We start from the raw sequence: 26,765 nt of genomic DNA, 5'->3' as shown, positions 1-26,765 counted from the left end.
AGAGCTCTTGACTTCAGACCACAAGATCATGGGATCTAATCCCAGCACAGGAATCTCGGCATTTGAGCAATCTGGCTCCCATGGGTCTACTATATTTTTTCGCCTTTATCATAAAGGTTGCTGGACAATATATGGAGGATGAAATGCTTTATTAAATAATACAAAGGTAATATCAAATGCATTGTAAAAAAAATGAGAGACATGACGCTTTATTAGCAAGACAGTCTTTTATTATAATTATTATTCCTAATTTTTCTGGTTTCCCCTGAAACTGTTACAGAGGGCCGGTTCTAGGCTGATCAGCGCTCGCGTGAATTTTTCGGGTTTTGGGCGGATTATGATACGTTTTTGGCTACTTTATTTCGGTTTTAGGGAATGGTTTGGGTTGGACTTCAGTGCTAAGCCTTTTTTAGAAAGGGCATCCTTTCCGAAAAAGGCAGAGCAAGGAATTTTTGCTCTCGCCATCTTGTTTTTGAAAGAAAGTCTTTTTGGGATCCCGTTACTCTTTAATTTTAAGGTCCTTGTACTTTTACATTCTGTTTACTAAGTCTTTAATCTAAATTCTAAATCTTAGCCCTAAGTTCTTTTTGGCTGTTTCGCCTTTCCTAAGAAAGGATTCCCCATTAGGGTTAACCATTTTCCTTTTCTTCAAAGTTTAGGTTTTTAGGCATGTTTACAAACTATAAATAAAATTGCCAGTGAGCTTTGTGAGGAATGTTCACTGGGGACTGTGCATGGCAGGTACGTCCAGTCATCCTGAGTCCCACCTTAGTTGGACTGCATACCAAAATTCATCCATAGTCTCATTATAAGAATGGTACAGGATTAGGACTCAATAAAGATTTAGGAAAACAAATATAGTTATGGACCCAACCGCGATGGAGGGGCGCAGTCTCAAGCGAACTTGAGCCACGAGAGGCACCACCGAGCGCGCTAAGGCGCGCGAGTTGCCGTGCCGAACGTTGCGAAGTTCGCTTTGAGCCTACTCAGCCCCGTCCGAATTATGTACCGATAGGCACAGAATAGTAAATGATGTTTGTGGGGACTGCGTTTGCCCCAACTGAACCTCCCAGTGACTACTGGTCAATTCTAGTGCGTCTTTGCTGGGACTGACACCATTCTCCATTTCTGCTACAAGGGTTAGGGTTTAGAGTAATGAGGACCTTAAAACATTTAATTTCAAGGTCCTTATTATTTCACATTTGTTCATCTAAGTCTTCCTAGGTCCATTGTTTGATTATGTGTGTCTTAACCCACTTAGTCCTTTTGAAGGTTTGAGTGGGAATTTGGGTTGAGTACCCTCACACCTATTTGGGTTTTAAGCTATGGGTCAGGAAGAAGCCCCTTGTCTTCCCTAGGGTCGTTGATGCTTCTGTGTTTGTCCTTAATCTAGTATCCCGGTCAGGTGTTACTCCTCCTTCCTCTGAGTGGGTCCTTGTTCTTTTAGTTCTCTCTGAGTACCTGGTGGTCTCTTTGTGTTTCTGTGAGTTTGTTTGATTTAATTAAGAAGGGTTGTTTTGTGTGTTTCTAGTGTTTGTCATATTAAGTCCCTCTGGAAAAATTGTACCTAATCTGTTTATCCATTGTCTTTCGTTATATTGCCTTTGTCCTAGTGTCCAATTTGGGTTATGTTCTAGGCCAGAGACTTTTAGGGAATTTATTCCATGTGTCATAAAGTGTTGAACGATTATTAAATTGGTCTTCTTGGCATTATTTATATTATATCTATGCTGGTTTAATCTGGTGGCGATTGTGTTTTGTGTTTCACCCACATATTGAAGGTTACATTTGGTGCAGGTGATTAAGTAAATACAGTTTTTAGTGTTAGCTTGTATTTTTTGTTTAATGCCAAACACCCTTTTGTTGTGTCTGTTGGTCACCATTTGGGTGCTTTTAAAGTAATGTGGTCTCCTGTTAGTTGGTCCATTCGTTCCTTTAAGAGTGCTGTGGACTAGATAATCTTTGAGATTCTTATTTTTTCTGTAGGCTGAAATGATTTTACACCCATTTAAAAGAGTGTTTCCTCTGTTCTGGAAATTCCTTTTTATCCTGGTGTTAGCCAATTTGCTTTGTGAGGAGTATGTAGTTACCAGAGCCAGCTGTGGGCCCTGGTATTTTTCCTTTACTTCCAGAAAGGTGTCTTGGGCCTTTCGTAGGAAGGTCCTTGTGTACCCTCTTTTTCGTAGGGCGCAGAATAAGATCTTGCAGGCTGTCTTAAAATCTTGTTCTTGTGTGCAAATTCTGTGGAATCTTAGTAGCTGTGATTTAACAATCCCTGTGTAACAGTGTGGTGGGTGGAATGACGTTTTATGTAAGAGAGCGTGGGTGTCAGTTTCCTTAAAGTAGACTTTGAAATCTAATTTTCCACTGGTGTTAAACAGTGGTCCTTTGAAAATGGTTACATCCAGAAAATCAATTTTGTCTGTGTCTGTTACAAATTTTATAGTGATGGATCGGTGATGTGTGTTTAGAACTTCAATAAAATCTTCAAATTCCTCCTTGGAGTGCTCCCAGATCCCAAAAATATCATCCAAGAATCTAAAATAGTGGGTTGGTTTTAGAATACATTTTTTTAATGCTGTTTCCTCCCACATTGCCATGTAAATATTAGCATACGAAGGAGCAAACCGTTTTCCCATTGCTGTCCCCTTTGTTTGTAAATAAAACTTATTGTTAAATTCAAAATCGTTCTTGGTCAGATTAAGGCTTAACAATTCTAATAATTCAGCATCTGGCCTTCCCCTATCCGGATATTTGTTGAAAATTTCTTTCACTGCCTTCAACCCTGCATCCGTCTCAATGTTGGTGTATAGGCTGTCAATATCAATTGAGAATAACAAGGCCGTTTGTGGCATTGTTATTTTCTTGATTTTTTCAACAAAGTCATAAGTGTCTTTCACATAGCTCGGATGTTGGGTTGAGAGAGGTTTCAGGAAATATTCAACAAATTCTGCTGTCTGATAGGTTTCGCTGCCACAGTCAGAAACTATTGGTCGGCCCGGTGGGATTTCAAAGGGTACGGTCCATGTGGCCGGGTCTTTATGTATTTTTGGCAATAGATAGAAAACTCTTGGTCGCGGTGTATGGTTTTGGGCGGATTATGATACGTTTTTGGCTACTTTATTTCGGTTTTAGGGTTAGGGTTAGGGTTAGGTTAGGGTTATGTTATTTAATTCTGATTGTACCGATTTAATATCATTATTATTATTTTTTCCCGACTTTTTTTGCCGCCTCTCCAAACTGCCGCTCTAGGCGGCCGCCTAGAGCCACATCATTAGCAGAGGCCATGCACATCATTAGCAGAGATTCTAATGCAGTCTGCGTTAGAATCTCTGCTAACGATGTGGCCATAGTTGAACGGTTAGAGAGCCTGCCTGGCAAGTCAGGAATCCCTGGTTCGATCCCAGGCCTCATAGAGTATGTTTTGCACCCTGTCCGTCCGTCCTTATGTGTGTGTGAGTGTGTGCATGCGTGCGTGCGTGTGTCATTCTGTCTGTGGACAGCTAATCTCCGGCACCGTTGGCTTGATCGCAGCAAAACTGTGCACACACACTCCCTGAATGCCAATTCAGAACCTTTGCCCCAAATTGTTCACATGGGTCTGTTATAGCGCCACCAGGAAGCCGCTTTTTGCAAAACAACATCACGCAAATCGGTACACAGTATCTCTATAGTCATTAAACCAAACAGATCTGTCGGATTTTTCATATTCCATCCTGATTGGCTAAGATTGGCTTTCAAAGTTTGCAAAATGCTTCAAATCATGAACGCAGCGTGCGATTGCCGTGAAACTTTGCATGCACATTGCCACTAGGCCAAGGAAGAAATGCCTCCATTTTTCAAATCGGCCTTATGGTGGCGCTATAACAGGCTGATTCGTGTTTTTACCTATAACTGGACCGATCGACTGAAACTTTGCACGCACACTCCCTAGAGGCCAAGGATAACCCTCTGCCCTGCATTTTTCACATCAGCCTTTTATAGCGCCACCATAAGGCCGATCTTTGCAAAACACATTTCTTGATATTACTCCTACAGATTTTGTCTAAACATCACGCAAATCGGTACACATTATCTCTATACAGTAGTCAAGTGATTAACACGGATCTGTCAGATTTTTTAATAATCCATCCTGATTGGCATCTAAACTAAGTTTGCAGGAGTGGCTTTGAACAAAATGCCTCAAATCATAAACGCAGAATGCGATTGCCGTGAAACTTTGCACGCACATTCCCACTAGGCCGAGGAAGAAATGCCACCCTTTTCACATTGGCCTGTTATAGCGCCACCAGCAGGTCGATTTTTGCAAAACACATTTTTGGAACAAAATGCCTGAAATCATGAACGCAGCGTCCGATTGCCGTGTAAGGCCTAGGAAGAAATGGCACTCTTTTCACATTGGCTTATTATAGCGCCACCAGGAGGCCACAATAACCTACCTGATCTGGCAGAGACCTGTGCTCCGAGGAGCACTTTTTCTAGTTTTTTTTCCCTCCTCCCAGTCCAGCCCTGCCTCGAACTGAGAACAAGACAATCTACCTCAGTTGAGAACAATTGTGACACAATCTCCATGTACCTCATTTGAAATGTAAATGACGGCTAACTGTAACTCTCTGTTTGACTTGACTGTTTGAAGTACAGTGAGTGAGTGAATGATGATAACATGTTCCGACTACTACAGTGTAATAGTTACGGTTTGATGGTGACATTTACGGTTACAGTTTAATGTTGACATATGACCAGATTCACATAGAAGAACCAGATGCATAAAGCTTGATTTGACTTGACTTGAGCATCAACTTGGGGCTGGCTGCCTTGTGCTTTCACACAAAAAATATTGTCAATACTGAGAAAACCATGATGATGATGACAGTGATGACGACGATGATGGTGATGATAATGATGATGACGATGATGATGGTGATGATGATGATGATGATGATGATGATGATGACGATGATGATGATGATGATGATGATGATGATGATGATGATATATGACGATGATGACGATGATGATGGTGATGGTGATGGTGATGGTGATGGTGATGACGATTTTCAACCTTATCTTCATATAATTGGTCCTCAATAATGCTCATAAGATGGCACCATCATTGTCTACAGTCATAAACCTGGCTACCAATGACATCATCGATGGGGATTCCAAGCTAATAGAAACTATAGCCTTTGGTTCCATGAAATACAGGATAGGGAAGTGAACAATGGACTTGTATAATGTGTAGACAGTAAAAGTGTTCAGAAAGACAGAGTTGGACATTTTGTTTGAGATAAAACTCCCACAGCCCATCATGTGTATGTAAATTTGCGATAACACAGACCTTGTCTGATGAAACACAGTATATGAGAGAACACAGTGAGCTGCGTTTCCAGAAGCACTGAACATTGTCTTCAGTGACTGAGGATTTCATCCCTGACAGATTTCAAGTGTGACTTGAAGGACTCGTCCAGCTAACCTTTCTACATCAGCATGGATAAAATCAGGGCTGTCACCCTTCTGCTTCTATGTCTGGCTCTGCTCACTGTGGTTTCCAAGGTAAGAGCTGCTCTTGTTCAAGGTCAAAGGTTCTTCTTTAATGTTAGAGCTTGTGTACAGGTACATACAGCAAGGGTAAAATGTAGTTTTGTTTGGCTTCTTTACACATTGCAGCAGCAATTTAAGAAAGAAGAAAATAAAAGCTAATATTAACAGAATAAAATATCTTAAATCAACATATATACAATGTAAATGCACAGCGTATGTACACATCAATAGTGTTAAGAACTGCAACGGCAGTACATAACTGTGAGAGACAAACAGGATCATCTATGTTGCCCTCCTGAAACTGGATGTTTTAACATGATATTTCACTATTCACTTTTCTAGACTGAAAAAGAGCGAGAAGGAGAAGACCACGGGAAATCTGTTGAGAAGAAGGGACTCTTTAGTGAACTATTTGGTACAAATACAATTAAGGTATGGCAAGGATATTGATGACAACATTGATGCTATCAATAGCCAGCAAACATTTAATTTCATAGGCTATAGGTAAAGGCTACAATGTAACAAATGTGCATAAATGCCTTGAGACAACTTCCTATGAATAGTTCATAAATTATGTTGGCCTACTCAATCTTACCTACACCTATCTACAGTATACTTTGTAGTATGACGGTGTTGCTTGACAAAAAGAACATACAGTATAGGCCTACAACCTTGTTATGCATTGTAATTTTTGACAAACAACACTGTCATGCGATGGATTATAATGAAAGTACAGTATAACAGTCGGGCATGATTATTAACCCTAACTAGTCTTTAATTAGGATAATTCACACCATTGAGGCCACCTGGTATTACTGAGGCAACCAATCCCTGCCACTAATATTTTTTTGTGAAGAATGCATCCAGAGAGATGACTTCCTTCACGTTTATAATCTTTATATCCAACTAAACAACTGTCTCGAGAGAACACTACCACTACCTACTTGATTAACACAAATGCATTGCACTACTGACCCCCACAGGTCAGGAGGGGCCGCTGTCTCTCCCACAGGTGGAACATAACATTTGATAAAAATAGGGGCAATACAAGTGTTGGGAGAAATATAATAACTCATTTTCTTTTCTTTAAAACATTTTTTTGATCAGGGAGCCCTCAAGGTGTATCAAACCCATAAGGGTGACCTGAAGGATGCCATCGTTGGAGGCCTTGGAGAAAAGTGAATGAAGTGACTGTAGGCTCACTCAAGGAATCCACACCCACCACTGACATGTTCTCCAAAACTATTTATACAGTATCTTCCCAAAACTTTGCCACACTACTAGTCCTACATACTTCCACCTAGAAACTCCATTCAAACTGTAAAAGAAAATCAGCATACTGTGGAATCGTGCGCTAGTTCATGTCATTTTGAAATGTTTTGAAATATTTAACTTTAAACACCCAATAAAGACTATGGGAAATTCAATGTTATTTTCATGTGAAAGCCCTTTTTTATTTCTCTTGTTTGCAATCATGTTAGTCTAGCCTACTTTAATATACAGACTCCATTCCACTCAAAAGGTTGAGGTATATTATGACTTCCATTGCTTTTTAACTTTTTGATCACTTATGCTTTTGAAACTATCCCACTTCAAAGCACATGTGGATCTCACAGTCTTTTCAGCTTTTCCAGTACACTCTAATGGTGTTTGCTAGAAGGGTGAGAGGACACAGGAGGAATGTTTTTACACTACAAATATGTTTTTACATCACCAGGTTTGCACGGGTCTGCTCCCCGATTCAATCCAAAGATCTAAGCTATGTGATTTATACATTTTGAGTTAAGACCATTAATATCAACCCATGTCCCTCTGCACTTTAGTGCACCTGGGGCTGTTTCATGCTTACCCTGTCAACCCCTAACTAAGTACATTTACTCATTGCAGGAGTGGTCCATTTTGAACAAAATGCCTCAAATCATGAACGCAGTGTGTGATTGCCTTTTATACCAGGATGCCGACTTTTCTAAAAGAAAAAATTATATTACTCCTACATATTTTGTGCAAACATCACGCAAATCGGTACACATTATCTCTATAGTCATGTGATCAACACAGATCTTTCTTATTTTTCATATTCCATCCTGATTGGCTAAGATTGTCATCTGAAGTTTACAAGAGTGGCTCGTTTTAACAAAATGCCTCAAATCACGAACGCAGAGTGTGATTGCCGTGAAACTTTGCACACACATTGCCATATTTTCACAGTTTTTAATCATAGTTAGTCATGGTCAGTAGCATGGTTAGTAATGGTCAGTATCATGGTTAGTCATGGTCAGTATCATGATGATTATCATCATGGTCAGTAATGTATCATGTCAGAATATAGGCAGATCCACGACAGGTTGAAATGGAGTAAAACACCATATAGACGGATCCATGGCAGGTTGAAACAGAGTAACACATCAGACTATACTTATTGGTCAGTGTACTTTTTCAGAGACTTCTCAGAATGCGTTTTGAAATCCCAATCACTGCTTTGGAAGGCATTGATTTATTTAACCACTGCACCACCATTGTTCATACTTAAGTAGTTCTATTGCATGCTCTTCAGTGAAAGATTAGAGCCTGCAGGCACGGACTTGGAAAGAACTCACGATCTCTGCATTGCATGGCATGTATTTTACCACTGTAACAAATCTGATACATGCCTTTAAAATTTGAATTTTGTCACTGACCCCGATATTTCCCCCCCCAAATCAGTAACATGTGACTTCTTTCATGGCTATTACAGCACTTTGAATAATGTTTTTGCAACATACCGATGATGTTCTTTGGAAATACGGCATGATATCCAAGACATTATGGGAATGAAACAGGGATTTTATGCTTCTACAGCTGGCACTCTAACCATTAGGCTACACTATGTCACGGTTATGGTGACAATAATAGTATAGCATGACTTTTTCTTTTTGAGGACAGCATAACATGTAGGCTACTGTATATCATTATTACTACAGAGCCATGAAATAAAAAATCGTCATACTATCATACTATTATAGTGTAAAATACTGTACTATATACCATGTAATATATATGAATATTGTTTTAATGCTGCAGCTCTGTATTAGGCTAAAGCCGTCTAGAAATGGGTTGATGGAACCTAGGGGCTGATGATACTGACCATGATACTGTCATGATAATGACCATGATCCATCTTAAAATGTGTGTGTGTGCGCGCACGTGCATTGTTTGTCTGTCTGTCTGTGTGCGTGTGAGAAATGTAGACTGTGTTTGGGTAAGAACACTACTGGTTGACAAGAGGTGTTGCCTGAAGACTTGGAGCGTAAGACTTGGAGCGTAACTTGGAGCGTAATTAATCTGTACAATTTACAAACTTTGAACCATCTCCAAAGCAGCTATCAAAACTCAACCCTACAAATGTAATATACACGTGCAAATGGCTCCTCTTAAGACTCAAGTCGATTTTTATTTGTTGGTATCACAGTTCATTCATGTTTTCTTGGTTCCAGTGATGTACAGTACAGTCACAGTCCAAACCTTACATAAATAACCTGTCTACCTGACAGGAGTACAACAATTTGCAACTGTTTATACCGTGTTTGTATGTATGAGTACGGTGTTGGTGTAACAGGTGTGTGGTCTTGAAGACCAATGCAAAGTTCAGACTGAAAGTCAATAAGACAATTATATATGTATGACAACTTATCTGTCAGCATTTGACAACAAGTAGGGGGAAAAAAGCTGTAAATGATTTGCAAGTATTGTTTCACCCTGGTCTGATCTCTAACACACTGTTTCCCAAACACTGGGCCGGGACGCATGTTTAGGTCGCGGCCCCATTTCCCCCCCTCCGTTTTCCTACAATTTTAAAAATGTCTTCAATTCAAAAGATTTTCAAAAATGTCAAAAATAATCAAAATCTTTCAGAAATTTCACAACTTTAAGAAGTTGTGAAATTAGCCGATCTACGAGCTCACAACACGTCGCCATGCGACGCGTTGTGAGCTTGCAGATCTGCTATTTTCAGTAATTTTGGTCCCGGGGAGACATCAAATTTCTCTTTTGGGTCTCGAGCCAAAACGTTTGGGAATCAGTGCTCTAACAAGGCCAATGTCCAACTCTAACTGATATTCTATATGCGACCTATGGTATATAATTTTAGCTAGTTGATCTACTGTACTGGTCACCAGCTGACTGAGCTATTACCCGGTGCACAGGCTCCTGTCCTGGGTTTACTGCACCGGGATAATAACTCAAGAGGTGGTCATTGGGAAATTTGACCTCCTCCTCTGTGGTGAACCACGCATCATCATGGCCACAACTAAACTAAACAAACCATGAAACTGTGTTCGTGTATACTACTGGTACTGGTTCTAACGTACAGTCACTCATCCATACTTGATGAATCACGATAGAATTGGTTGGAACAAGAGCCTGTGTATGTGTGTGTGTCCTGTAGCTAACTGTGATCAGCTACTAACTGAGTCTGTCAGTGACAGTGACCATCTGCCACGAGAAGTGATCCATACCCATAAAAGTATAGATAGGACATAATCATCACTTCCTAACTGACGACACTTATTGCCAAGGATATCAAAACCAGCGGATCTTCATATCAAACAAATGGCCCCTAAGGATTGATCACATCCTCTTCTGTTTGACACAGAAGCACAGCATTGCTACCAAATGTCTATACATTTGTTTTCTATGTCCATTCCTATGTACCTGAGCTAAGCTGATGGGGATGGAACTGGGACGAAATGGGCTAAAGCAGTGGTTCTCAACCTTTTTTCAAAGACCCTCAGTTTGATATTCATTATATTAGACCATGCCATAACAGTGTACGAATGGACCCTGACAGTGTTCCATTCGTACACTGTCAGAGTTACAGACCAACAGTATAAGTGTCCACTTGGTTCCAAACTATCAATCATTATGCTGGGGACCCCTTGTAACCCCCTCAAGGACCGCTGGGCGTCCCCATACCCCACTTAGAGAACCACTGGGCTAAAGAATGATGGGAGAGTCTCTGCTGGGCTAATTAGAGTTAAAGTACAACCAGGTACAGTAGTAAGCAGTAGAAATGGCACAGGCAGGGTGGGGTGGGGTTGGGGGGGGGGGGGGGTTACGCTAGCAGTGACGCCAGTGTTGGCTTGCTCTGTTGTGGCTATTATCTTGCTGTACGGAGTGCGCAGCGTGTGGAAGACCTGCCACCTTCCTCTTCCACTGGGGGTTTCCTCCTCACTTGTTTTCTCATCAAACAGTCTATGTTGTCCGGATCTGGGCGTGGCGTGTTTTGGATCTGAAGAGACAGAATGTTAGGAAAGGATCAGTTAAGTGAAGGAATGTGGTATAGGAACAACATGAAAACAGGCCACAGGTGTGTGTGTGTGTGTGTGTGTGTGTGTGTGTGTGTGTGTGTGTGTGTGTGTGTGTGTGTGTGTGTGTGTGTGTGTGTGTGTGTGTGTGTGTGTGTGTGTGTGTGTGTGTGTGCACTGTAAACATTACTTGGCTGTTTTATCAGAGCTCTGTCTGGTTTGAGATACGCTTCTAAATTGAGCCTCCAGTCTGCAGTAGATTCCCCCTGCAGGCTGCAGAAACCGAACACACGCACGCACACGCACACACACACACACACACACACACACACACACACACACACACACACACACACACACACACACAGTAAACATAAGAAGAGACTTTACTTCTTAAAACATATCTACATCTCTATCTATCATTAATCATACAGTGTATATATATACTGTACAGTATATGCATTTATCTGGTGATATTGTTTTGTTGTCTGATCATGAAAACAATAAAGATCGAACCTCCTTATTATTGTCTTTAGATTTACTCTGGTCCTGATCTCCAAACCTCATCTTGGTCAGGTGACCAGTGATTTCCACCATACGACGCTGGTCTGAGACACGTAGGGAGAAGAGAGAAGAAGAAAGAGGAGAATGAAAAAAGAAATAAGCCAGATAGTTGAGTAAGAAAAATTTACACAATGGTGACTCAGGCATTTCAAACAAATCACCATTAGTTTTACTTTTCAATTCAACTCGAGCTAAATTCATGTTTAACATGAATATAGCTTTTGTAAAACAAAAATCCACACAATGGCATAGCTGTAAACCAAAGGACAAAGGGGGAGAGTGTTTTAAATGGAAAAGCACCCATTTCCATGGTGGTCCTTGATTGAGAACAAATAATACCTTCTTCCCTCTGAATATCCTGGTTGTATCTCAGCGCGCGAGAACTGTCCCATTTGCTCTTCTGAAGGCTCACTCTACAAAAACACAGACCACAATCATCAGGGTATGGTCACACATACGCAATGCGTTGAACTCTTGTAGTTTGTAGATCTGCAATTTTGCTATTTGAAGTATAAAATAAGTGGTTAATCGATTTCTTCATATATTCAAAACAAAAAAATATTTTGATGAATGGAAAAAGTAATACATAGACTAATCTCTAAGAAAATGATCGACAGTTGCCGCCCCTACTAACTAACACCGGCACCAGAGCCGATTCTGACTGGCACTGCCCACAACCTGCAAGACAACATGGTAAACTGAGGCGCCTGAAGCCTTGGCTTGCATTGGCTACAACGCTTCTGACGCAGATGTGTGACCTCACCGTACCATCAGTCTCAAGTCTCAACCATGCCTGTGTCACAAAATGTGCAGTCACAAAATTATCCTTGGTGTTTGTTTCAATATGCACTGGACCGGATGGGTGGGGCTTACCAAATCAGGATAATCTAGAAAGGTTGGAAATCTGAGAAATGTATACTAAAATGACCATGTCCAATTATGTGACTGTCTTAAAGCTGCAATCAGTAACTTTTATGTTCTAACCCAGATTCAAACCTGGGTGACACACGCTGAGGAAGGCCTGGTGAGGCCGAAACGTCCGGTATACGAGTGCTGCTGGGGGCTAAAGACTTCAATAAAACAAGATCCTAAATGGATGAAAGTGGGTGCTGGTAGTCTTTTCAATCAAACCTGGGTCTCCCACGTGAGGGACCAAACATATATCACTCAACCAAGAGGGAATCCCTGCATGGCCAGGCCAATGATCTTCAGTACCGTCGCCGATTAGAAAAATGAAATTGTTAAGTAAGGATTGCAGTTTTAAGTTTTCTTGTTTTTTCTAGCCTACATGGCAACCCCCACCCATCAGGCACCTAAATAGACAACAACTGACATCAACAGAGTTGAGCAAATGGCCCAGTACTGGTCACGTACAATATCCTTAGGAAGTGATGTTGTTTACTCAGAGTAACTCACGTGAAAGGTGTGTTGTCCCTCGACAGTGCCTGTGGAAATGGATAATAAACAGATTTTTTTAACTCTGAAACCACAGCAGAATGTGCGGCGCTAACAAAGCTAAAGTATGTACCAATACTGAACCACTGCACAGCATGAACCACAGCATCATTAAGAATGACAAAACAAGGCAAACATATCCCACCTTTTGTGGACATTAAAATATCAAAATGTATTCTCTTCTGCTTAAATAATGCATTTTGGTGTGTGAAGGGAACAGAGGGACTCACTTTGTCTGTCTTTTCTTTGCGTAGAACATTCGGTGAGGACACTTGCCTTTTCAGTGGCCTGTTGGCCTTCTTTGCTTTCTTGGCAGCTGGAAAACAAATATGCAAATACACTCGTTACTGTTAATGTTAAAGGACCACTTCAGCAATGTTCAACCTATCTTCATATAATTGGTCCTCACTAATGCGCATCATACTATGGTACGATTTTTGTCTACCCTGTCTGTGTCTCAGAGGATGGCAGTGGACAGTTCAAAAACCCGCCTACCAGTGACATCATCGTTTGGCAGGTTTTTGTTTTTTCATTAATGTGAGAACAATGGCTTCCATTATAGCATGCTAACTTTCCATGAATAGATAGCCTGCAGTTTCAATTCGCTTGGATTCCCCATCGATGATGTCACTGGTAGGCGGTTTTCTGAACTGTCCACAGCCCTCCTCTGAGACAGTCTTCCTTTAATGAGCATGGACTACTCCATCTCACATGGCATTTACGCCATCTGCTGGCTAAATAGAGAACATTTTCAGCAAACACATTTTTTACCTTTGAAATATAATTGACATGTAAAAAAGAAAGAAAAGAAAGAAAGAACTAATTATAAATGACATGAGTCAACATTAAACCAACTAGATCATTGTTCATTATATACTGTATGTAAACAAAGATAGACAAAAAAATTAAGTAATAATCATAATTAGGACTCCATTATGATGCAAGCAATTGTACATAAGTCTGTGACATCATAAGGGTGTAACAACATTCATTACACTACAATTATCACATTATCCATGGTAATTTTATCCCAACCACTCCACCTCAATAATAACTATTATAGACACTATAATCACTGACCACGGTTCAGAACATAGAATTCTTAAGAGCTTCTTTGTGCTCACCCTAATGTAACCTTGGGAACAACAACTTTTGCTGCGGTTATAATGGTTATGATGTAACTCTACAGTAAAATGGTTATAATAATTACATGACTGACTAGGTGAACTACTGCGATGTTTTGATGAAGTGTTTTATAAAACGCTCGACTCCTGCACCTTGTTTTTTGGACAGCTCCTCTTCATCGCCCACCTCATCCTCGGTGACCTCTGACCCCGTCGTATACTCCTCGTCCTCTGACAGGAGGGACTGCTGCCTCTGGCAAAGGTCAAAGGGCAGAGGTCAATGTGAATACGGACCCAACGCCAATCATGAAACTGAATATGGAAATCTTTAATTCAGCCGATACATTATTGATAATTGCTCATCTGATTATGATTTACGTTTTGTCATAATTCGTTTAAAAATAGTGTCTTCCTGCATCTACATTCTTTAGCAGTTTTGTGAATCGACGGGGTAGAGAGGCTAAGTTACATTCACGTTACAGGTGCAAAACGACACTGTATCGGTGACAAAGCAGTATAGAGAAATCTTCAGAGCACTTGCGATGGAAAGAATCAGAGCTAAAATAAGAGAGAAAGAAAACAGCTTCATAAACATAATGGCAGCCATTCAAAGAATACTTGCTCAAGGATTAAGTGACTCTAAAGCTCTAGAGGCCCTTCTGCCATTCACCCAATGATTACTCCAAATTAATCTTTAAGGTATGAAGAATGTGTGCTCATGTGCGTGAAATGTGTCTCTACATGACCACTGTATGCGTTTATGATTCCAAAGATTTGGATACAAGTTACCCCCCCCCCCCCACACTTAATGTTTATTTTATTTTTGTTTTGTTTATGGCATGTAACATGTTATCTTAATTTATTTCTAATAATTGATTTAATTATGTTTTGTACCAATTGTTGGTGTGCTTTTTCATGTCAAATTGCTATGTATTTGGCCACGGACCCCCACCTGAAAAGGTTTTATGACAGGGATCCCCAGAAGAGAAGATTCTAATATATATATATATATATATATATATATATATATATATATATATATATATATATATATATATATATATATATATATATTCCCCAAAAAATAGCAGATGTACAAGCTTGTAGATCTGCTATTTTTGAATGGCCAACATATAAATGGATAAAGTGGTTAAAATGATTGTGATACTATGTTAACTACTTTTTCCCACTTTGAGAACCAATGGTGTAATAATGATGAACATGAAGGGAGAATCCTACCAGTTGCAGACTCCAGTTTTTCAACAGGGAGAACTAACAAAAGAGAAAGTTAGAAGTTAGAACCGGAGGATAAGCCCCGATGGAGAGAGAGAGAGAGAGAGAGAGAGAGAGAGAGAGAGAGAGAGAGAGAGAGAGAGAGAGAGAGAGAGAGAGAGAGAGAGAGACAGAGAGACAGAGAGACAGAGAGAGAGGAAAATGAAAAGGAGGATGAAGAGAAGAACCTACGGTGCTGCCGTCTCCTCTTAGCGGTCCCAGCAGACCTGGCTCGAAGAAAACGTCACTGTCCAGAGCCTTGGTGGATCCACTGGACGAAGACTCTTCAGTCCTGACCAGTGGTGGAAAAAGTTTAAAAATGTTTTACTTAAGCAAAAGTATCAATACTGCAATGTAGATGTAATGTAATGTTACAAGTAAAAGTCAGATAACCAAAATTTACTTGAGTAAAAGTACAAAAGTATTGGCATCAAAATATACTTAAAAGTACCAAAAGTACAAATACTCGTTATGCAGAATGTCCTGTTTCACAAGGTATCATATGTATAAAATGTATACAAATATTTTGAAAATAGCCGATCTACAAGCTCACGACGCGTCGCAACGCGACACGTTGTGACCTTGTAGATCGGCTATTTTCAAAAAGCCAAAGTTTAAATAGGGCTGAAGTGGTTAATGTATGTTTTGTAATAATAATTAAAATCGTCAAAGTAACTAGCAACTAACGTTTTCAAATAATTGTAGCGGAGTAAAAGTACAACATTTGCCTCTGAGATTAGATTAGGGAGTAGAAGTAAAAGTATAGAAAAATGGAAATACTCCAGCAAAGTAAAGGTACCTAAAAATTTTACTTAAATACAGTACTTGAGTACATGTACTTAGTTACTTTCCACCACTGGTCCTGACACACACAGCTTGTAGCCATTCACAGCCACATGGTTTAACCCATTAAAGCCGGAAAAGCATCTGTGCAACCACTTTAACCTTTATTAATACTTTGCCTATTCAAAAATAGTGATAATGTGTGCAAAGCGAAAACCATTTACTCAAATCTTTGTTCCCGGGGTCCCTGGAACAAAATATTTTGAGATGGGGGTCTGCGGCCAAATACATATAATCTCAGATTGAAGCTTTAACCTTTGCTTTTATCCGAGACCATTAGGGTTTTTGGAAGATGCTTCTGAACATATATTCTATTGATAGTTTGAATACTTCAATTACTCTTTCATCTTAAAATAACAAATAATCGAAAATAGACGATCTACAAGCTCATGTAGATTGTGCACGACATGATTACATGGAAGACTTCTATGGAATGACTGAAATCAGTCGTGGTGACTGAGAACTTTAATCCATGTAGCCAGAATGACTTTCACACACGCACACGTGCACGCACACACACACACGCCCACAAACACACAGAAATAACACACACCCCTCTGGTGATGGTGCGGTGGACACACAGACTGCATCTCTGTGTAGAAGGAGGTCGTTGAGGAGTTTAGTCTGGGCTGAGGTCACCTGGTCCCCTTCACTGGTCTCCTCATCTGGTACACTCACTATGTGGTCTCGCATCTTGCAGCCCTGAAGACGGAAATGACAGAAACAAACACAAACACACACAGACAGACAGACAGACAGACAGACAGACAGACAGACAGACAGACAGACAGACAGACAGTGCACGCACGCACACGCACGCACACACACAGAGGCATTAGCATGATCCCTTTTTCTGAACAGGAAATTAATGTCTTTATCCACTGGTAACAGTGGCTGGAACATCTCACTGTCTGTAATTCCCCACGCCAAGTAGACTGTTATGATATTACATTTTTCATTACTTTTCCAGCTTGTTCGCTGGTGGTCCAGTCCGTGTGTCTTCACTGGCATTTTTACAGATCATGTCCAATCAGGGACCAGAATTTAACAGCAGCTTTTCCTTACGCAAGGATTTAACATTGTTTTGTAATTATTTCAAGGGTAAAGAAATCATATACGGCTCAGTTACAATCACAATAAATAAAAAAACACCAATTGAAATGTGAATTCTAGTCATGTGCTCACACACATAAATCATATAAATATTAAGACTGTTAAGTGTGTGTGTGTGTGTGTGTGTGTGTGTGTGTGTGTGTGTGTGTGTGTGTGTGTGTGTGTGTGTGTGTGTGTGTGCCGACCTTGGGCATTCCTGTGGGGTCAAAACGGAGCACCCTCTGGTTGCAGCAGGGATAGATGCCCGTTCCATGCCAGCTTTGCTCTGAATTCATGCCAGGATACATCACGCTCTCTGGGTGGTACTTGCAGTTGGTCAGCTCTGCACACACAAAGACCTATCCACACGCACGCACACACACACACACACACGCAATGTGATTTTACTCTCGCACACATTTATGTGAAATTCAACACATTGACATTTCTCTTTCACTCATACACACTCTGTAAGATGTTCTGTTCTGTTCTGTTCTTAGATTACCGATTCCTGCTGGACTCAGGCACACTTGCACATTCTACTTTCCACTGTTTCACTGGTGTGTTTCAGTCTTCACACTTCACACACCCGCGCTACGAGCTTGTATATCTGCAATTCTTTTACGTTTTTGTTGTTGAATAATATGTATTTTCTTCTTCTTTTTTTACACAAATCTTCTCTTCTGGGGGTCCCTGGCACAAAACATTTTCAGATGGGGGGTCCGCGGCCAAATACATATCATTTTGGTGGTCCTTGGCACGAAAAAGATCTGCTATTTTTGAACGTTTTTGAAAAATCTTGAAAATGTTTGAAAAATGTTGGATAATTCAGTAGTTTTTTTTACACAAATCTTCTCTTCTGGGGGTCCCTGGCAAAAACACTTTTCAGGTGGGGGGTCTGCGGCCAAATACATATCATTTTGGGGGTCTTTGGCACGAAAAGGTTTGAGAACTGTTCTGATTTAGAAGGCATTTGTAGAATCGGCCTCAGGTCTTAATGGGTTAAACACAAACACACACACACGCACACGCACACGCACGCACGCACGCACGCACGCACGCACGCACGCACGCACGCACGCACGCACGCACGCACGCACGCACGCACGCACGCACGCACGCACGCACGCACGCACGCACGCACGCACGCACGCACGCACGCACGCACGCACGTACGCACGTACGCACACACCTACCTGCTGACAGCGGGAGCAAGTGAGGTAGTTGATGGTACCCCAGATTCTCCAGTAGACCAGGACCCAAGACTTGAGTTCCTCATACAGACCAGTGATGTAATCGTGCACGTCCCAGCTCCTCTGTCTGAACAAACACACACTAACTCATGTAGACACAGTTTGAAGCATTTATTTGCGCGCAAATAGAGAGCACGATAATACTAGTGTATTACTGTGTGTATGTGAGTTATCCAGTGGCTGTCACTGTTTTGTCACCTGGTGTGAGAGTAGATGACCTCTCCACGGTCATCGATGTTGATCTTCCCTGGTGCACAAGAGATCTTCCTCTCCGTGTCTTTGTTCAGCAGCTTAAGGCACAGACCACACCTGTGTTAGGAGACACAAACATACAAGAGTATTGGGCTTTAAAACACTTTCAATCTAGCGTCCCTACATTCTGCATGCTTTTAAATATTTTCAAAAATAGCAGATCTGCAACCTCACATGGGATTCAAATCATCTCCAAACTGTTCACAGTGCACACAAAATAAACCTGATAATTACATTCACGCCACTTGGAACTGCACACCAGTAGCACAATTTTGGAAATAATTAATTCCATCACTAACTCCATGGAAATAACAAAAACAATGGGAGCTTGCACAAAAACTGATTTCACAGACTGTTTTACACCTGTAAACCTGTGATGTGACAATAAAGTTGATTCTGATACTGATTCTTGTCGTCCAGCAAACCAAATGCATCCAAGTCTGATTGGTTTCATTTCCGACCACCAACTATGACGTAAATGTTTAAAGATTTGGTTAGGGTGAAGGGTTAAGGTAAGTTGTAGGGATTTTGAAGTTAAGGTTATGGTTAGAGTTGGGGTTGGTTGGGTTAAGTAAATAAATGTTAAGGACATTTTGTTTTCTTTACATGCCCACAGGTATAGCAAAACCACAATATTTGTGTGTTCGTGTGTATGTGCGGACTGTTGTGTTTGTGAACGCATTTCCACACATAATACGTGAACTCTGCCTCTGCTCACCTGTAAAGAGTGGAAGCATTGCCGGGAGAATCTCTGTTCTGGTAGTTGGGATCAAAAAGATGTTCAATCTTCTTCTGGAACAGCTTGCTGTTGGAGGTTAAGGAAAGACAAGAGATGGGCGTAATTCCACACCGTGCATACATGCAGTCTTTTAGATTGTGTCACAGGGCTACTAAAGGCTATTTCAATATTGTGTCATACACGCTACACCGTAATATCCTCAGCGTTCATTTAACTCTGAGAGCGTACAAATGGAACCAGACGGACCTGCACAGCCTAGGCACATCAGGTGTACACTATGTACTGAATAACCAACATGTTTGTTTTTATTTCTCATTTCCTTTCTCCTCCCAATTTTGTTAATGCCAATTCTGTCACTGCCGTTGGCCTGGGGAGGGTGTAGAAAACCACATGCCTGTGACACACACGTAGCTGCTCCTCCATCGAGAAAAGGTACACGCTATGTTCCCCAGATCCGCTCCTCCCGGAGCAGGCACTCTTCGACCTTCCAGTAGGAGTCACAAATGCAGCGACAAGAACACGATCCCCTGCCAAATGTGATCGGTGCTGCTGCCCGAGAATTGAACCTGAGCCTCTGCCGTGGTGGGCTTTACCCGTCCTCCTCCTACCTTTTGAACTTGTCTTTTCTGTCCCTGATGTCGTCTGCCTCATTGTGGGTGAAGAGATGGGCGATACGCGTGGCCAGGTTGCTGTTGATGCAGTTCATGTTGCAGGGCGTGGCCACGATGGCACTCATGTGTTTGTGGCAGTACTGAATACACTCCTCCACCTGATAGGGACACAAACACACACACACACACACACACGTGCGGACAGAAACACAGGCGTACACATAAACATATGCATGAATGTACAGAAACACACGGTCTGCACTCTCTCTCTCCCACACACACTCTTTATTACGCCATTTTGAATGGACACCTTAATCTTTTATATACCTTAGTACTGTAGAGGTGCTAATATTGTCTACAAACTCACTGCCTAGATGCTTGAACAGTCTGTATGTTTATATATTTGTATAACAATCATGCAACATTGACTTTACATACTGTAGTAGCTCTATCTATGGGCCTGTTGTTTTTCCCCGCACAGGAGAGTTTATCCAACTTATCTGCTCCAAACATACAGTAAATAGAAGACATTGATACACTGGACTGATTAGTCTGATTAGCAATATTGCTGTATGAGTCATGTCATTTTCTTTCATCTTGGAATCAGAATCAGAATTTAAATTGGTTTCTGACATGACCTATCACCCCAACACCAGTATATCATCACCCTTACAGAGTAGTTTGTGTTTAAGAGGCTCCAACAGAGTACCTCCAAATTTACATTATATTTGATATGCTCTCCCTGATACACGAGGAAAACCAAGGGCTTCAGCTCATACCACAACCCCAGCTCACATCACAACACTTACTAACGTATCCATCTTCAAGAACTCGGAGGAGATCAGGATTGAGATCACATTGCTGGGCTCTGTAACCGACAAACACCACGTGACCAACCAAGCAGAACCCCACAACCAACAAACAGACACACACACAAACACTGCAGGTGACCCACCAGGCACAAACAGTAGCACCTTTAGTGAACAGAAGTCAAAACACCACAGGTCCACACACACAAGCATACACAGTAATTAATGACTGAATTTAGCTTTCAATGTGGTATCTGCTGTTGGTCAGGGCTTATTCCCAGAGTTTACCGAGCCTGGGCTTCTCCTTGTTGCCTGTGTCCGTGGCCGCATTCCTCCGGACGTAGTTCATGAGCCAGTCAAAGATCTGTACGTCGCAGTGGACGGAGATGTCCACCTCCTCCCACCTCTGGGCATCGACGGAAAGATACTCTGCAAAGTAGCGCATCTCTTTGATTAGAAGATCTCTGGGACATGTGAAGTCCTGCTTCAGGTTTTTGGCTTCGTCGCACACGTGGATGACCATGTTAGGGCTGTATGAGAGATAGATAGACATTGAGGTTTCATTCCACAAAAGGACACAAAAATATTCTGTAACTTTTCCCCAGCCTTATATTTGTCTGGCTACATTTCTCTTGGATTTCTGTTCAGATGAAACTCATTCTTTGCGTGGGTCCTGCATTTAATAACTTGATTCCTTGTGCCTTGAATGCACTAATGACCGACAAGCCCCACAGACAGTGGTATGCATGGTTTGGAGTTGCCTTAGCTGAGGGTTTGATGTGTCCAGTGTACTGATGAATTCAGGGTATACGGTATATCATATGTCATGTATCAGTGGTTCTTAAAGTGGGGTCTAGGGACCCCCAGGGGTCCTTGGAAGTGTTCCAGGGGGTCCCCATTAAAGTTGTTACCGTGGCCATTTGAAAATAGCAGATATACAAGCTCACAGTGCGTCACTTGGAGCTGCGAGCTTGTACATCTGCTATTTTTTAACATTCTTTAAAAAGTGCTTTGAATAATTTAGATTTTTTTAACACAAATCTTCTCTTCTGTACGGAGCCCTCCAGTGGCCATTGAGGGGAAATTGGGTCCCTGGCACAAAACAAAACATTTTCAGATGGGTGTCCGCAGCCAAATATATATCAATGTGGGGGTCTTTAGCATGAAAAAGATTGAGCACTACTGTCATATATAACATAACTGTGTGTATGTGTATGCCACTGCATTAGATTACATATTACACAGCTCAGCTCCAGTGGGTATCTGTAAACCTGTAGCAGTGTGGTACTTTGTAAAGACTGTTGTCCTGAAAGCACTTTACTTAATTGGGTTGAATGTGAACTAGTGGTGGTGTGACAGGCTTTTGCACCAGGAACTGTATTTTGAACATCCAATTTGACGCTTTGCTCCGGATGCCGGATTTTCACGTAGTTTATAAAGAGTTTGGTTCATTCAATTCTGCAAGCCAAGGCGAATAGCAGAGAATGACCAGCAGAGGGCGAGTCCACATTATACAGTACAGCTTAAGGAAAACATCTGCTTCCTCACTCATTTCCTGAGGACAACCTTTACCATAATTAATCAATACATTTAGCTTCCCTAGTGTCTATATAAATGAGAGATAATATAGATAATATAATTGATCCCATGCAAAGGAAGTTCAACAATGATACATTTGCAGACTCCCTCCCTGGTGCCTAACACACATATGTTATCTTTACATTTCTTAACCACAGAGATGACCTTGAGAAACTCATGTCTTCATATTGGACATCAATTATAAAAGCATACAATCAAACATCCAATTAACCTCTTTGCGCTATTGCACATCTTTTAATTTATCAAATCATGTTAATTAAGTTGTGTTGTCTTTTACAAAACGTGTGTCTGCTTAAATAGATCAATGAACTGCTTCTGTGAATTATTGGTTACAATAGGCAAAATAGGTTAAAATCTTGAATATACATCATAACCTATGACAGATGTATGAAATAAATCCAGATGATTGGTTGGCTGGTTTAACTGCAGAGACGAAGGACCAGTAGATTTCTTTAAACCCTATTCACCTGTTTCCTAGGCTGTGTGTTTTCCACTTCCTGTCGATTTCATTGGATATCATTGGTCATCTGACCAGTTTCATTGGATTTCATTGGATCAAATCGACAGGAAGTGGAAAACACACAGCCTAGGAAACAGGTGAATATACTTCAGTTGACCGGGGTCCACCAGGGGTCTATACTTGGTCCCCTTCTTTTTTCCCTCAACACCAAATATCTTTGCCAAAAAAGTGTTGTGAGTTTGAAGATGCTATTTTCGCAGAATATTTGACAATTCTCTGCGAATGCTCACATTAGGACATGCCCAGAATAAGGGCGCTAGGGTTCATGTGGTTAACTTACTCTCTTGGCTTCTGAGGTTTGTCCTCCTCCCCTGCTGAGATGCTCTGCTCTTTCTTCTCCACAGCTCCAGTCGTGACAGAGGGAGATGTTTTCAAGCCTGCAGAGTGACACCAATAAGGAAAGTCCAAAATATGACCTTGAGGTTAATTCATACCGTGTCGCTCAACCCTTTTGCTTAACAACAATTACATATTTTCATCGAGCACTACTTGTCAAAAGGGTGGTGGCCATAGGGTCTAATATGACATGGTACACTACTGGTCACCAACTGGCTTCAAAATGTTGACTTTGACTCAAATGTAGAATTTGGTGTTGAAAAGGTCCCAACATAGCCCGCCCCAGTCAGAGATGCTCTAGTAGTTAACCACATTCAACCTGATGTCCCTATTTTGGGCATATCATTATAGGTGAACATTTTCCAGAATTTTCCAAAAATTTACATATTTTCAAAAGTTGCAAAAATAGGTGATCTACGTCGCATCTTAGAGAAAAGGAGCACACTTAAGCTCCCAGTAGAAAATGTAATGAAGTTACACAATGTTTCAACCGCTAAGGGTCTTCTTGACATTGTAGATCAAAGATCGTATATTTTCACCATTCATTGTACCACAAAATATACTGTATAGGGCTTAAGTGGGTACTTAAAAATATCACGCACAACCCAAAGTGGCACTCACTCACCTGTAGCTTTGCTGGCACTCTGATTGGCTCCTGCCTCCGATGTGTCCCCCGTGTCCAGTAGCGTGGACTTGATGTAGGAGGACAGCGAGGACAGGCTGTCGGAAGGAGAGGAGCCCCCTGCTGTGAAGACATTACACTGGTTGTCCACCTGAGGGAAGCCGCCCGTGCTCTTCAACTCCTCAAAGCGGTGAGCGCACTGCGAATGAGCAGGGTGATTCAGTATCGCTTGATTTGATTTATCCCATTAAGACCTGAGGCCGATTCTACATCAGTAGTTCTCACACTTTCAAGATTTTTCAAAAATAGGAGATGGCCCAGGTGGCGGCCCAGGCACTCCCGTTCCCGACGACCTTTGCTGCGTGTCACCCCCCACATCGATCTCTCTCCCCATTTCCTGTCAGCCTACTTTCCCTCTCCCTCTCTAATAAAGGCATAAAAAGCCCCCAAAAAATATTTGTATTTTAAAAATAGCAGAGGTACAAGCTGGCAGCGCGGCACTAAGTGACGCGCTGTGAGCTTGTATGTCTGCTATTTCTGAATAGCCAACGCGAAAATCGAAAATGACACAGATGCTTTCCCGGTTCAAGGAAAGAATATATGCTTTTAACTGAAAATAACACATTGAGGATAAAAACACAATAAAGTCAAAGAGGAATTGGTACATTATATTAAACACTAAAAAGTATAGAGCAGGCATTGGTACATTATATAAAACACTAAGTATACTACCCACTACCAACCATCGGTACACTGTTAACTGAACTCTGAGAGTTACAAATGGATAATTTAACACTGAGGACTTTACTGTGTGGCATGATGTGGTCCATGAGGGAGTCACATCTACAAATTAGGTGTCATATTGGTAGTGTGGTGTGGGTGCATTGATAAATGGACATGTGAGGGACGGCTGGATGGTTAGATATATCATCAGTTACCTCCTTGGGAGTGAAACCGGGGACGAGCTTGGCAACATTGTCCCAGTTGATAGGCTGAGACACACCCCACAGAGAACTCAACACCATGTCCAAAACCAGGACATTGTTGTCATATGGAAAGTTGTTGTTGTCTGAGTAGAAGCGACTCATTTCTGGAGAGAGAGAGAGAGAGATTTGGATCAGAGCTTAGACAACACAAGATAATGTAGATTAGGGGTCTTCAGGGGTCTGGGACCCCTAGGGGGTCCTCAGAGTTAAAACAGGGGAGCCGCCAAATATTTGTGTTATTGGATTTTTTTTTTACATTAACCACTTGAACCCTATTATCCCTATTCTGAAGAGAACTTACGCCAAAAATAGCAGATCTACAAGCTCACAACGCCTCGCACTGTGAGGCATTGTGAGCTTGTAGATCGGCTATTTTCGGCAATTTTATACAATTGGTGGTGGGGGTCCCTCCTTCATCTCTCTTTCAGCTAGGGGGCTGAAAAACGTTGAAGACCCCTGATGTAGATCAATCAATCATGAATAAACTGCTGGATAGATATAAGGTGATGCAAATTAATTTTGCATAATGACCTTTAAAAAGAATAAAGCATAGCAAGGTGGGTAGATCAAGTTAAAATATACATTCATTATAGCTAGGCTTCCTGGAAATATCTCTGAAGACTTTTAATCTATTAACCACGGATGAAGTAATATTTTGCAGTTTATAAAAGATAGTAGGCCTATGGTACAAAAATACAACATGCACATTAGCGTATATACTGAATTTTAGTTTGGCTAGTCTATTCGATTACATCACTGGCTGCTAATAACGTTAGCATGTTTGTCCATTGGTCAGGCCGATATCCCATCAGTCAACCCTCATCATACCGTCATGGATAAACTTCAACCTGGTGTTTGCTTTTTCTCCATTTACGGCCCGCACATCTACATAAACGTTCAAATTTCAAAGATAAAGTGCTTAACCATGGCCGTGGATGTTACAATTATGTACGGGCCCTCAGAAGTACCCGTGTCTTCCGTATTGTTCAATAAAAAGCATTTTAATCCGATCGGTGGACATTTTCTCCGTTCTTTCGCCAACTACGTGACCCTAACGGTTGGGAGGTGTATTGCACTCTGATACATTATATCTCTATGAGAAAATGGTCACCAATCGGGTTTAAATGCTTTTTATTGAACAATACGGATGATACGGGTACATCTGAGAGCCCGTACATAAGTGAAACATCCATCGCCATGGGGCAAGCACTTTACATTTGAAATCTGAACGTTTGTGTAGATGTACGGGTCGTAAATAGAGAAAGTGCAAACACCAGGTTGAAGTTCATCCATGACTCATGATATGACAGTCATGTTTCAGGACTAGGCTGAATGCACAGAGATGTTTATGGGTAAAGTCAAGTGAACTCAGTAAAAAAAAAGAAGGAAAAAAACACTTACCCGTTTTGCGCTGTTCTCTCGGAACAGTGAAACTCAATCGATGCTCATTGTATGGCACTGCGTCTGGATGAGGATGGCGCTGGCTTCCCTGATGCAGGCATAACCATAACATCGGTGGCTACCTTAGCATCACTCAGCTAAACTAGCTCAGCAGTTGCTTAGCTTAATTTGTGCTTGCAAATCTCGCTGTAGTGCAGAGTAGAAAAAGGTTTCCATATCATATAACTATTTAATTATAATTGCACTGGAACATCATAGTATATATATTATCAATGTGATAGCCACTCGCGTTCGGAGCGCTCCTTGATCTGCAGCTGACTGCGCCGTTCCTCTTGTCGCAGTGCAGCAGGTGAAACAGGCGTCCTGGTTGCTATGGTGACCGCGGTCACCTCCTCTCATGTGCAGTCACTCTGTCCCCGAGTCCAAACTACCCAGTCAACTACTGTGTGTATTCATTCACAACG

The 26,765-nt window shown here is 41.4% G+C and overlaps 1 protein-coding gene and 1 long non-coding RNA gene across 2 annotated transcripts; one reads left to right on the top strand and one right to left on the bottom strand.

Annotated features, from left to right (window-relative positions):
* The first annotated feature begins 5,385 nt into the window (after positions 1-5,385).
* Positions 5,386-6,980, top strand: LOC308100201. The gene is made up of 3 exons (XR_013934421.1): positions 5,386-5,553; positions 5,884-5,973; positions 6,649-6,980. It is a non-coding gene; the product is annotated as an uncharacterized lncRNA (long non-coding RNA).
* A 2,033-nt stretch (positions 6,981-9,013) lies between these two features.
* Positions 9,014-26,521, bottom strand: sanbr (SANT and BTB domain regulator of CSR). Its single transcript, XM_080449008.1, has 20 exons — positions 26,302-26,521; positions 24,853-25,004; positions 23,918-24,113; positions 23,237-23,333; positions 21,126-21,367; positions 20,838-20,896; positions 20,026-20,186; positions 19,397-19,483; positions 18,625-18,735; positions 18,370-18,493; positions 17,380-17,532; positions 16,635-16,783; positions 15,431-15,530; positions 14,120-14,219; positions 13,073-13,158; positions 12,804-12,832; positions 11,727-11,800; positions 11,340-11,431; positions 11,014-11,096; positions 9,014-10,807 (listed from the first exon to the last, which is right to left on the bottom strand). Exons 1-20 carry the CDS (start codon positions 26,411-26,413, stop codon positions 10,771-10,773), a joined length of 2,244 nt encoding a protein of 747 aa, XP_080305134.1. The 5' UTR covers positions 26,414-26,521; the 3' UTR covers positions 9,014-10,770.
* Between the last annotated feature and the right edge of the window lie 244 nt (positions 26,522-26,765).

This window comes from Gymnoscopelus braueri (assembly GCF_963280865.1).
Source record: "Gymnoscopelus braueri genome assembly, chromosome: 14".
Classification (NCBI taxonomy): Eukaryota; Metazoa; Chordata; class Actinopteri; order Myctophiformes; family Myctophidae; genus Gymnoscopelus; species Gymnoscopelus braueri.
The sequence above is the reverse complement of the archived record's forward strand: the minus strand, read 5'-3'. Positions and strand labels throughout refer to the sequence as shown.